The sequence below is a fragment of the Epinephelus moara genome, chromosome 7 (assembly GCF_006386435.1).
Source record: "Epinephelus moara isolate mb chromosome 7, YSFRI_EMoa_1.0, whole genome shotgun sequence".
Taxonomy (NCBI): Eukaryota; Metazoa; Chordata; class Actinopteri; order Perciformes; family Serranidae; genus Epinephelus; species Epinephelus moara.
In genome coordinates, this window is record NC_065512.1 from 16,642,975 (window position 1) to 16,656,904 (window position 13,930).

General features: G+C 41.8%; 1 protein-coding gene across 3 annotated transcripts in view; it reads right to left on the minus strand.

Moving 5' to 3' along the window:
• The window catches only part of arhgef7a (Rho guanine nucleotide exchange factor (GEF) 7a), a 41,483-nt gene that overhangs the window by 12,968 nt on the left and 14,585 nt on the right, over positions 1 to 13,930 (minus strand). For all 3 annotated transcript variants that reach the window (XM_050048789.1, XM_050048788.1, XM_050048787.1), the window contains 13 exons: positions 12,751 to 12,835; positions 12,483 to 12,616; positions 11,102 to 11,303; positions 9,058 to 9,146; positions 7,220 to 7,314; positions 6,934 to 7,029; positions 6,556 to 6,678; positions 4,108 to 4,246; positions 3,969 to 4,028; positions 3,696 to 3,842; positions 939 to 1,025; positions 734 to 812; positions 516 to 655 (listed from right to left, as the gene is read on the minus strand). In XM_050048789.1, the coding sequence (XP_049904746.1) occupies positions 516 to 655; positions 734 to 812; positions 939 to 1,025; positions 3,696 to 3,842; positions 3,969 to 4,028; positions 4,108 to 4,246; positions 6,556 to 6,678; positions 6,934 to 7,029; positions 7,220 to 7,314; positions 9,058 to 9,146; positions 11,102 to 11,303; positions 12,483 to 12,616; positions 12,751 to 12,835 (1,476 nt within the window). The remainder of the gene's footprint in view (positions 1 to 515; positions 656 to 733; positions 813 to 938; positions 1,026 to 3,695; positions 3,843 to 3,968; positions 4,029 to 4,107; positions 4,247 to 6,555; positions 6,679 to 6,933; positions 7,030 to 7,219; positions 7,315 to 9,057; positions 9,147 to 11,101; positions 11,304 to 12,482; positions 12,617 to 12,750; positions 12,836 to 13,930) is intronic.

Sequence of the window (13,930 nt, forward strand, 5' to 3'; positions counted from 1 at the left end):
CAACATTTATTCTGCCGATTGGTTTGGTCTCGGGATCTACTCCTATTCCAAGATGCCCAAAATACGTCTACAGGAAAAGCCTCCTCCTGCACATGACACCTCCCTGTTTAGTCTAAATCACACTAGAACATTACATTCTTCTTAACTGAGGTCCTGCAGATAGATTTAAAATTACAGTTTCCTCCTGCCATAATGCAGCCACAAAGTGGCCAATTGTGAATAAAATGATCATTATTGTTGATTGTTTATTCAAGGGGCGAGGCTGAGTGTAGATTAATATTTGTATTCGATTCATTAGTGCGATTGTGCATGACAGCCATTCTGGGGAGAGAAACAAGCCACTTCACACAGGACTGTACAGTAATTTTAGATGATTGCTCGGCATTATTCGAGCCAGCCTCTGATGGTAGATAAAGATCGGTGAGAAAACATATTCACAGTGTTACACTACACTGGGTATAAATGCTCAGAGAGAAAATCATCTGTATGTGGGTAAGTAATGATTAGCTCCTGACCGTGTGGCAGGGAACAGTAAGTGGTTTGTGGCTGGGTCCTGTGGCTGCAGTGTGTTTGATCTGTCTGGTCAGGTGCTCCACCCAGTCCTGCAGGTCCTGCTGGTTGGTGCACACCACCTGGAGACGGTCAAACATTGTGCCTGCAGGGACATGGACATTATTGTTAAAGGCATCACGTGTACATGATTTACACTCTTGCTCCTGTTATGAAGCCTTACCATTGATCTCAAAGGCGTTTTTATGGGCTTCACAGTCTTCTAGTTTGTTCACTGTCATGCTGGCCAGGGGCAGTTTTCCCTGCAGAGGGAAATCAACACATCAGAATCAAAACGAAGGAGAAAAATGACTTTTCACCCACTACACCAAGTAGTAGAAATCTAAGGTTTAACACTAAGGGGAGTCAGAGAGATGTTTATTACTGACCTGGAATATGAAGCCACTCATCCTGGGGCTGGCAGACAACATGAGGAGGACGTGAGGGAAGAGCATGAGGTAACGCTCACTCTTGTCCTGACAAGAAGAGGAAGAGGGTCAAGAATGAGGGAGAAAGAGAGAAAGATCTGTACCTCCTCCACCTCTGTGTTAGCTTAAAATCATGTGTGGAGAGTCCTTAATTGAACTTTCTCACCTGAAGAGCCGATCTCCAGAGCTATGACTCGCCAGGCAGTATCTTTTTGGCCATTATCTTTATAATGACAGGATTGTGGGTTGTTTAGCAACCTCAACAAGTCTTTCCTCAACCAGTCTTTGTCACACACAAGACAACAACGGCAGCAGCAACAGAGTTCTCTTAATGCATCAATGATAAGAAGAGGAGTCGAGCTGCCACAGGAGCAGAGAAGAGCTGCTACGGGAGCTGATATGTGCAAGCACAGAGCAAGTGGGGGAAATGTGCATTTAATTCCAGCGGCAACAAGGCTGGAAATAGGACAGTGGCGTAAAATGCTGCAGGGTGGCGCGTCCAGGAGCACGGAAGCACGTTTAACTGCCACCGGTTTGGGGGATGTACATCGAAATTTTTGATTTGATTATGAACTGTCCCTTTAAGGCTATTTCCACAGAAGCCTGTCAAGTTATACAATTATTATTCTGCTTTTTTGACTAATCGTATTATTTCCCTGTAGCAAATGTTCAATGGCTGGGTATCGGTCAACGGCCCAGGAGATGGGAATCGTGTTTGATGTAAAATTGAGTTTATAAGTTTAATAATGTATTTTTGAAAGGTTGTCTTCGGCTTTAACCTGTTAATTTATCATCGTGAATCTTTGACAATCTTTGAAGAAGCTCTCATGTCAAGCAAATTACGTTACAGTATTTAATTACAGTATTAAACTTTGAGTTTAAGTGAGGTGCTGTTGAAGACTAATAGAGAGAAATGTTTGGCAAGAAGAAATCTTTTAAAGAGAGGTGCTCTCAAGTTATAATGAGGAATAATTTCGAAGGTGTTTTTATGATCATTAAAATTCATTTCTTTCATTTGGCAGCTGCTTTTGTCCAAAGCTACTTACAATTAGTGCATTCAAACTCAAAAGGGCTTTTTATCGCATTTAAGGCTTCTGTCCACTTAAGATGCCACGATTAAAAGACTCATTTTACCCCTCTCAGTCACAGAGAAATCTGACTGGAAGTCAACTTGTTACAAATAAATTATCACTGTGAGAGTTAAATGAAAGCTGAAAGATGGTGATGACCCAGGGTTTCCTGTCATGTAAGCATGATTTACTAATGGTTTCTGGGTTTCTCTTTGTCATTTATGTCACTGATTTTGTTTTGTTGAGCACAGCAAAGCAGAAGTGAACTGAATATGAAGTGGTCGAAGATGTGTTTTGTGAATTTGTTGATATGTTAAGAAAATTCTTACCAAACTAAAACAACTACTTTGATCAAATCAAAAGAAATTACTTACTCTCTTCACTTTAAATGACTGATGCGTTCTTACAAGCCAAAAGTCCTAAGCATTCACATTGCATACTTTGCATATTTTCCATAAAAATTAAATGCTTATGATGATGAGTTAGGGGTTAAACCCAAATGTGCTGACATTAAAGCTGGGGTAGGCAGTTTCATTCTGGTGTCACTGGGCAAAAATCCAATAAGAAACTTTGAGCATATGGTAATCCAAGAAGTCAGAGAGGAAACCAGACTTCTGCACGTCCTCTTGGCTCTGTTTTTAGGCTTTGGAAAATCTAGGCCTTAGCAGGAGACTCTGGCCAATCACAGGTCATTTCAGAGAGATGGTATTCCTATTGGCTGCTCTACAAGTACCGATGCACGTGCATGCCCCTTCAGTGAAAGCCTGATTCAATGGCGAAGAGTCTTGCAGAAGAAAGGTTCTATTCCCGCATTGGCAACAACCACCTAAACTGCAAAGCAACTCAAAAAAGGAAGACATACTTTTCAAAAGCAGAGTCTAAAAGAGAGTCTGACAATGAAGGAAATAAAGCATGTGTTAATATCGGCGAAGTGTTTCAGAAATGGAGAGAAAATGTTGGTAATAGTTTGGCCAAAGGCTCAACTCTGCAGCCTTATGTTCATATTAAGGTAGCAAATGTTAGCTAGAGCATCAAAGTCCGCCACCTAACTCCCCCTGCCCGTAGACAACCTCGCTGGGAGGAGAACAGACAGCAGCTCTGGGGACAGACCCCCAGCCTGCAGTTGTAGCACCACGAATCTAGCCAACGTGAAACCCCAGCAAGCCCTAACTCCCTGCCGGATCAGCAAACTTTCTGTTGCTGCTGTTACATAGGTTAGACTTGCCGCTGCTGCTGGTCATCGGCCCACTTTGACTACTTCTCCTCCCAGGGAAGGAGTCAAAGCGGCGGGGAGTGAGGCAGAGGGATGGTGGGATGGCTAACTAGCTAATTCTTGTCTTATTTGTGGTCTGAGAAATAGAAAAGGAGCTCCACAATGAAATAAGTTTAAATAAATCAATGTATGGGAAACACAGGGTTACTGTAAGAAGCGCGTTCATATGCCGGTGGTCATCTGGTGGGAGGGGCTTGGGACAGAGAAGAGCTGACTGCAGGAGGAGTATTTTTAATGTCTGCCAGGTTTTTTCTTCTTTCCAGATTTCTGCCTACCCCATCTTTAATTAGTTGATTGACAATAAAAATACTGCAATATTCGTAGCAGTTTAAGTCAAAATAAAGTGCAAGAGGAGGAGGTGAATGGTGGTGGTACCTCTGAGCCGGGACTCTGCACCAACACCTGGCTCATGTAGAGCACAGCGCCCAGGGTCTTGATGTCATCTCCCTCCCACAGCCGGATGGACTCGGTGAGAATCTGCAGCTCCAGCTCCTTGCGCTTCCGCACCTCCTGGCACTGAGCCTGACATAACAGAGACAAACAACTGCTTAAAGACCTGCTGTTTCATTTATTGTTTAATTCATTTAATTTCATATTACATCTGGTAACATGCAACATCTGACAGGAAAGGAGGTGAGGTCATCTTACAGACAGATTCTTGAAAGACGCCATGCACTTCTGAATGTCTGGCCGGTCAGGATGACTCTCCTGAGAGAAAAAATAAACATGTTAGTTCTTGAACATCCATTATTACACAAGTCATCGCGACATATGTCTAGATACTCACCTCCATGTGCCTCTCCAGCTCTTTGAGTAAGGTGGGGTATTTGTCAAGTCTCATAAAGGGTTTACTGAGGCCTGTGGTCAGGGTGAGGATCCCAGGACTGACTGCACCCCTCCCCTCCATAAACTCCCCCAATACATCACTGCAAGAGGAGGAACAGAGACAAAATAAGCTAGTAATTTAGCTTGTCGTGTAATCTTCTCACCAGGCGATGACTTCTTTTCTGAACTTCACACAGTAACTTCACAGGGTTAAAGCTGACACACACACACTGCTAACTAGCATTTAATTTGTTACAACTCATTCGTTTACTGCCTTTGTTTACTCATTTCAAAGTTAATTTGCTTCCCAATTACAGAGTTATTAATGCAACCAGAAGTAAACACTCAAGGCCAAATTGTGGATTTCACTGATTACCTGGAACTTTTGTTCTGTTACTACAGATATTTGTTTTTACCCCCAAACCAAGAATGAATCAACAACCATAATGAGGCCACTGCTTGTTTTTTTCTGTCCATTTCTCACTTGACTTTTCCATTGCTCTCTTCTCTATCCTCTCCTTCCAACCTGTATAATACGACACTCACTGATGTCGTCACAGTTTGCACTTCAGGTCAAGGGAGACCTGCTACTGTTTGGTTTCAGCCGAGAACCGAATTTTCAGGTTCTGAATCAATTTATTTTTGGTTAAAATGCTCTGAACGGTTTAAAATTAGGTGCAGAAACCAAAATGGAACCATTTCCATGTTGGTGTAAAAGAGGTATCATTGGGGGATCTGGGTGGAATCCCCTAAAACTGTCCCAGGTGGAACCTTTATAAAAGCTTCTACCAAGAACCAAAAAGGGTTTTCCCATAGGGACAAGCCGAAGCCTATGTGGTTCTAATTAGTATCTTAATTTCTAAGGGTGCTTTCAGACCCAGAGTTGTCTTGCTTTGGTCCGAATCAGGGACTAGTTTTGTTATAAAGTTGTATAATTGCCTAGAGGTGGCTTATGTTCTCACGGCAGCATTTACAAGTGGACCAGATCAAATGCCTTGTGTGAGAAAGCTGCTCTTGATTGGTCAGAATTTCCATGCGGGAAAAATCCAGGAAGTAAACAAAACGTTGAAGAAGAGTACACTTACAAGATAAATGTGACACTTCCTAATGTCACAATGGAGGGACAACTACGCAGGTTGATTTTAGCGCTGCTCATCACGGACTATATTGCTGTCATTGTTCATTTTAGTTTAGTCACCACACAGTTTGAAAACGAGGCGTGGCTCCAACTAGTAAACAATGATTGCTGTGGTCACACCTGCCCAAACGAACCGCAGTTCGGGGGCAAACTAACTCCAGTTTGATTGAACCGAACCAAACAGGGCAGGTGTGAAAACAACCTAAGAGTATAGATTAAATAATATAAACACTTCTCTGAATAATGCGATCCAATTCAACAACACCAAACACTACATCCTTGTAGTTTGAAAAAACCCTGAACCTTACAACCTTAATGGGGGTGGGATTTACTGCAGGACTGTTGTAATATTATCACTTAGTCCTTAGTTTTAGCTAGGTGTACCTAATAAAGAGAGGTATTTTTGCCTACTAACACAACAAACTAGAGTTTTGAGAGGTGATAACACAGTTGAGACGGTACTTCTCACACAGCTTTACAAAGACACCATTTGTTGCAGTGTATTCTGATTCACAATAGTAAAAAAAAGTCCAAAATACGATTGGAATGACAGATAATTAAAAAAAACATACACTGCCAAGACTGATAGTTCACATAATTCAGATGCACCTCAGCTCATTCTCAATCAGCTGAGTTATAGAGTTCCTCTCAGTTCTTAATAACCTGGACTGCCTGGTCAAATAAAAGTAGTCCTGTCTATTGCGGCAGGTCTCAATGGATCAGGGCAAAAGAAAAGCGTGTTTTTTTTTAAGCAAGACAGAGTGTGTTAAGTGTAAAATGCAGGGAAATATGACATGTTTTGCTGCTCAATTTCAATAGATTTACTTGGAAACTGGTGGAGATCTGTACTGGAGTGAGTTAGGATGAATTATATTTTAGCTTTTATCAGACTGTTTCTGAATGTCTTTGGATTTCTTTCAGGCTGGGGCTCGTTTTGTACAAAATCTGTTTATGCATGTCAAGTTCAGGTAGGTTTAGCACATGTCTTTTTCCAATAAGATCCAAAATTTGGGCCCCTGTGATTTGTTCTTAACCTTTAAAAACTATTCAGACTCTCTCCATTAGCTGTATTCAGTTGTGTTGATAATGAAAAAGCAGAGATAAAGCTCACTGCGGAGAAACTCCAATTTTCTAATACAAGCTGTTATAATCAGCTGTTCTCCTGTGTATGTAACATGAAAACCCTCTTCTTCTTCCTTTTGAATTGCTGCATGAAAACAGGTTCAAAACACTGTAAAAATAAAACTTAATGTGGTAGATGTGTAAACGTACCTGTGCTGGGTGAGCAGATTGACTGCAGAGGGGTGGTTGGAGCAGTAACCAACATATAGAGCCTTCATCTGTGGCATGAGGTTGAGGAAGAAGCCTCCCACCCTTTGCTGGCTCTCTGGAAGCCTGAATAAAAACAAAAACATCACACATTTATATAATGCTTCAATGAAAGCTCTCAAACACAGACAAGAAAACAGAGCAGGAGGATTTAGATTTGTGTGTACTACGAAACCAAAATATATAACAAATTCCCCAGCCTATGGTTTAGCTCAACATCTTCGCAGTACAGTTGTCCCACCACTAGAGGTCCCTCTGCTTATTATGAAACAGTGAGGATGCTGCTGCAGTGGGGCCATGTGTGAGCGGGGAGGGACTCACTTGGTGCATTCCTCCAGTGATTGGACGAGCATCTGCTGGAAGGTGCTGATCTCCTCAAGGTTCCCCAGAATAAGAGCCACATCTGAGCTGCTCAGTCTGCGGAATAAAGACAAGACAGGTAAAGCAAAATATTCTGTGACATGCAAAGGAAAGTTTGGCACTCAACCCAGATTTGTTGCTAGGGCAGCGTATAAAACCTCATTGATCCAGGTTCCTTATATACAACAATCACGCTAAAATAATCAGGTTCTGGTTTTATCAAGCTTTATGTGGAAGTGAGTCGTACTTGTCAATGCTCTGAAGAGGTCGCAGGTAGTTCGTCAGGAGACTCTGAAGGTCCTTGGAATATTCTGTCTCTGTTTCTAAAATGTTCTGCAACACCTACAGATGACACAGAAAAAACAGCTTTAATTTAGAACAGAAAGAGGTCCTGAAAAACAGCTCTGTTCTTTTTTTTGCTATTGCAGATAAAACTGATCTTGTAGGTTTTGTCCTGGTTTTCAGAAACAATTTTCAGATAGGATCACTCCAATCCAGAAATCACAAGATCAAGATTACAGAATCTAGATTTGCAGTCTTTGGATTGGCATCCCTCTGTCGTTACTTTTACATGATAATTGACAATGTCAGTCCTACTTTAAAGAGTTACCTACTGAGGATGTTCCTGGCGACTAATTTCCCTGTTGACTAAACGAAAATTTCAATTAAGACAGTCGGCGGAAAGACGTGCTGTGTCTCAAATCGCGTACTTCTGTACTTACACTTACTATTTTGAGTGCATAAGTGCATTCACACTGAGAAGTATGGAAAAATGCAGTGCACTACGAGTACCCAGATGGTGCACTCAAAGCAGTCAAAAAGTTGAGTGTGGAACTATGGACACTTCTCGCCCTCAATGGTCGCCATCTTGGCTACGTAGCGGACGGGGAGGGACCACTTTTCAAACTGGAAATAGCGGCCGAGGACTGTGCGACCGTGAACGTCGCTGCATTGTATAAATTCACGTGTTTTTTGCACTAAGCACCACTATACTGTTGTCGGGTATAAGCCAGCAGTATGTTTATGGGGTTAATTTAGCAGTCTGTAATGATTTGGTACCGCGAACGATAACGTGAATGCTAATGCTAGTTTGCTAACTAGCTAATTTGCGGTCATCATTTCCGGTGAGTGCACAACGGCCGTGTTTGGTTTGAGACAACACACTACCCTGTTGAAATTTGCGCACTACGCCAATAAGTACATAGTGCACATAGAAGTGTACTAACGGAAGTATGTGATTTGAGACACACCAACGGTTTTTGACATAAAACAGTCAAAATTTAGCACAATTTATGTTAAGTATTTGAAACACTGTCCTAAAAAATATATGTGCATTAAGAGCCCTTTGAAGCCTTTAATCACAATCTTCAACAACCATGTCGTATTTTAAATGCCGCTGAAGTACGAGACACTTTGCTGTCTGACAGCTCTGTAGCACCCCCTAGTTGCCGGCGGGCGGCGACGTGACAGTTAAGCGGCCTTGTACATGAATAAAACACATAGTTTAACCGACTAATATTTCTGGTGCCGACTAGCGACGGGGCGGACGTTTAATCATTCAGACGACTGATCGCATGCATCCCTATTACCTACAGTCAGCCAAGAGAATCAAATAAACAGACATTAACAAAATACCAAACAACAGTAATCATCCCACATCTTTTAAAGCAGTCTGCTCTGAGAACTGAAATCCACAAGATGCATCCTGCACTAAGTGTTTGTGTGTGTTTCAGAGAGACAGAGAGGAAGAAAAATGATGGAGAATAACGATTTCTTTTTGCTCATCGAACAACTGTGATGACAGTTTTACAAACCCCACCTGCTCTCAGCTGCAGTAACATTTTAATGGGTAGCCTCAGAGAATTGTAGGCATTTAGAGCAGAGAGAGTATGTCAATAATTTGTTTCAAAGACCGCTGTGGTTGAAGTGGGCAACTAGATTTTATCCTGGTACTCCATTTAATTACAGACACAGAATAAAAAACAGGTACAAATAAAAGCTCTCAAATAAAAACAGAATCCTTAAATTCCAACAGGATGTTAGTGCAGAGAAATAAGAAAGCAAAATAATAGGAACAATCCTTACCAGGTTATAGTACGTCTTGCTGATGGCAGAAGTGTCAAAGCCTTTCGGTGGGCTCTTCAGAGTGCCAGACTTGGGGGACACTTGTTTGTCTGTGATCAGAAAAAAAAGAGATGAATTAGGACACATGTTCTACCTAGAATGGCATCCAATGAGACATTTAAATAACCATTTTCGATTGTGTAATTCATGCATTAAATATTAAATATATGAACATGATTGCCTAAGTAGTTTTTTGGCCTTAACCAGACAAACAGATTGCAAATAATTTTACTGCAGTAAGTAATGTTATAAATGTATCATGGCTTGTATTTTCCAAATGATCAGTGGATAAGTGCAGGTGAGGCATAAAATCAATTCAAAAACACAAACTGATGCTACTCAAATCAAATTCAGAAACTAAAAATATAGTTGGCTCTAATAGATAAGTTGGAGATTGTAAATATCAAAGTCCCTGTATAAAAGTGCTTTAAGTGGCTGTCGTTTTACTGCTCATCTGAAGCAGATACACTGCTTGATATCCACAGTAGGCCCATGCCCATGTTAACTGTACCTGAATAAACTACAATGATATTGATTGAGAGTAGATAACAGTTGCTCAATGATACAATAACCCAGTGTTCTTTGTCCTCTTTTACCCTTAAAGTTACGTCAGCATTTCATTTATACCATGTGCAATAAGCACATTTAAAGGGACAGTTCATCCCAAAACCAAAAACACATATTTTTCCTCTTACCTGTAGTGCTGTATATCAGTCTAGATTGTTTTGGTGTGAGTTGCAGAGTGTTGGAGATATCGGCTGTAGAGATGTTTGCCTTCTCTTGAATATAATGGAACTAGATGGCACTCAGCTTGTGGTGCTCAAAGTGCAAAAAAACTACATTTTAAAAACTCAACAGCAATGTGTCTCTCCAGAAATCATGACCTGGTTACTCAGTTTCATGTAGGAGCCATTTTCTTTCTACTGAACTACATCCACCAACTGTATCGCCGCACAGAACTCATGGACGAGAGGCTCATTACAGGCAAGATGTAAACAATAATGGCGTCCTCCTCAGCTGGGGTGTAATGTTAGCTAGCTCAGTGGTGCTAGGTGAGCTAGCAGTAGATGCACACTTCCTTCTACATGGTGATACAGTTGGTGGGTGTGGCTCAGTAGAAAGAAAATAGTTCCTACATGAAACTGCTCTCAGCAAGGTCTGTGGATTATCTTGAGTAACTGGGTCATGATTTCTGGAAAGAGACATCGCTGTTTTTCAAACATTGTATTTCTTGGCGCTTTGAGCACCACAAGCTGAGTGCAGTCTAATTCCATTATATTGGAGAGAAGGCAGACATCTCTTCAGCTGATATCTCCAACACTCTGCAACTCACACCAAAACAATCTTGACTGATAAATACTACTACAAGTAAGAGGAAAAATACAAATTTTTGATTTGGGGTGAACTGCCCCTTTATTGTTAACACACTATAACATGCCTCGTAGTTCCACATACTATTATATAACAGATTATGGTTATATTCTTATTCGAACTGCTGTTTTTCTTGCTTTTCTCACATGAACCGTTTACTGTATTCGATATTCTTTGTTCTTACACTCCCCAAAAATGATCAATAAACTGTTAAAGTGAATAAATAAATGTCGGTCAAACAGAGGACCAGATTTTAAGCTGCCACCTCCTGCCAAATGGCACATTAACCTGCTTTACAAGCAAACAAACAACAGACCCCGGCAGGCCTCGGAAGCGACAGATGTGGGGCTGTGTTACTGTCATAAGGCCAGATGGAGCAGTAATGACAATGTCAACTGTGATGAGGTGTACTGGTTGGCAGTTTCTGTCTGAGGGAGCCCCGAAAACGTCTGTTTAGATATTTATTTAATCTCTGAAGCTGATCTGCAATCATTCACAGACACACACAGGGGAGAAGCGATTTAAAATGATGTAGCTTGAAGAGGAGACTGAATCAAATTTCACACAATGTTCTTCATCAGTACACTGGTGTATTAATGTTGAAATGTCTTACAGAGGTAGCGGAGGTACCTACCAGAGCCTTTGACCTCGCGAACATAGTTGCTAGGAAACCACCCAGTCCTGCCATTGAGCATCCCCTCCCACCAGCCGCCCTCCTCCTGACGAGTCACACTGATGATGTCACCCTTATCGAAGGTGAGCTCATCCTCATTGTTCTGCTGGAAGTTGAAACGCGCCCTCACCAGCAGCTGCTGTCCACTGTTTTCTGACATGTCCTGATGAACGAGGGAGAGGAGCAAAAGAAACAGTGAGCAGAAACAGGATCAGAAAGACTGACAACAGTTTGTATGGAAGATATGTAAAGCGAGCAGGAAGACAAGTGCCAACAAGAAGAGTTTCCATTCATCCCGTTTTGTGAAACAAACCCAACAAATATTGTGTAACATTTGTTGCTCATCATTATTTCCATCGCTCAGAGATTTCCATCATGTTGCAAACAAACCCTTCAAAGTACAATTCCACTGTGACTGCAGTGTTCGCTGTCTTCCTGAAATTTATACAGCAACTAATCAAAATCAACTTTAAGTTCTGGCAGATTTTACTATCTGTAAATGGCTCTTGCTTTGACTGACTGTGATTGTTGGCTTGACTGAGTTGTGACAGACAGAAGGTGGGACTACGATCGTCACAGAGTATAAACTACTACTGCAGTTTAATTTATGTCTTCTTCCATTATTTTTGTTGCGAGCTCACAGCTCTTTTTAAAAAATGGCCGTTGATGATGCTGCGTCGCCTGCGTTCAACCAATCAACATACGCTTCTGACATCTATCCCAATCAATGTACTCACAGTTCCTCTTGTACTGGGAGGGCACCTACTCTGAAATAGGAGCTAAAAAAGTCTGTAATAACAATCATCATTCCTGGTTCTTGCGGTGAAGACACAATAAAAAAGCGGGTTCTGAGAACCACGAAAAAGTTACCACAGTCTGAAAACGCCTACTGGTTGCTGTGCTAAGAGGAAGGGGACTATTTGTGGAAGTGAATATGTCCCACTCAGTTCCTTATTATTTTAAAAGTGAGGAGCAAAATTTGAAGTGTCTGCTGCTCTTTTAGTACAAAGTCACAAAGTGTCAACTGTCAATCTGAGCAGAAATAAGTGAAAACACCTGTGTGGGTGTGCAAAACCTTCAACTATCTATCATTATATACTTGTGTCTTATCACAAAATGCAAACAGTTTTAAACAATATGCTGAACTGACTACATTGGACTGGATTATTGTTCTTATGTTGGACACAAACTTTGAACTCAAACATCATATTAATCTCTCTCTGACACAGTCTCATGAAAAAAGGGACTTTAAAAGCTACACGATAGTTTTCACTGCATGGCTGTTGCTTTGTACTGCTTTAAATTTGTGTTCCTACACTGTGCTGTTGAGTGTCGACCTTACCAGACTGCGAAACTGGTTCTGCAGCAGCTTGGAGGATCGGCCCAGTGAAGCCTGAGAGGACAGCGACTCAAACGACTTGATGCGATGGGCTGAAGAGTGTCGGGCACACACTGAGTCACTGCCCACGCCGATATCTGGACAGAAAGGGCAAAATATAAATACACCAGACCTGGTTATCTGCAGTCAGCGCCCACGCACACATCTGTCTTTCATAAAAACACCCACACGCATCATGTAACACACACATATTGCACATATTTCCACTCACCTGCTGTCACTTTATTCAGAGACACCAGACTGCTCAGCACCTTTGAGAAGTTCAGCCCCAGCAGCAGGTCGCTTGCCTCAAACGGCTGCGGGTAAGAAAGGACAGAGGGAGAGAGGGAAATGAGCATCAGAGCAAAACAGTCATCAGCCAAGTGCATTTCCCTTTTAAAGATAATCGCTAATTCCAGCGCAGCAGCACCATGTCATCACTTGGCCACACTGCCAGCACCGAGCAGTCAATCGATAACTCTTGTTATCTTTGACAGAAGTAGTGGGCGAAACACACAAGCTCAGCAGACACAGATAAATCTGCAGCAGCTACAATCAGACACTATTTACAGCTTCCTACTGCACTGGGTGAGTTATGGGCATTACAGAAGATACTGAAGGAGGTGGGCTACCTTCATGAGGAGCAGGAGCATCACAGGAATACATCGACTATATTCTATATTTTTAACCAATCCCACGAAGAGACCAAAACCAACAATGGATGAATGCTTCTGACAAGCGTCTCCTGTACAGCCAAAGTCTGATATATAGGGCTAATTTGCATCCTGCAATCCAATCACAATGTGGCCAGAATCAAGATAACGAAGACTCTTATCAACGCCAAGTGTACGACCTCTGATCGGATCCGGACACTGGAAACCGAAACAAACTGCATTCCCAATGTAAGGCTGAAAGCTGAAAACAGTCCTCAACAAATGCACTTTGCTTTTTTAAGATTATTTATTAGGGCTTTTGCGTTTATTACAGAACAGCTAGAGGGTGACAGGAAAGAGGGGTGAGAGAATGAGGGTGACACACGGCCAAGGGCTGCAGTTGGAATCGAACCCAGTGCGCTGCTAAGGACTCAGACTACATGGGGCGCACACTCTACCTGGTGAGCTAGAGGCAGTCCACCATATATACTATTTAGTCCTGTTTAAAGGGCCACTGTGTAAAATGGGTTGAAAACTGTTGAAAACAGTGACATCAGTGGTCAAATTCTAGATTGCAGGGCAGAGTTTTTCAGGAGTAGGTCTATCTAGCAACGAGGTGAATGTTTATTTAGAAATCTAAGCCATGTTACAATATTGTAATGAATCCCTCACGAGCAGGAAACCAGAGTAGCGTTCGGGAAAAAGGCCAGTTTATTTGAGCACTCCAAAAACTCCAGTAACACTCCAGGGGGTAAAAGA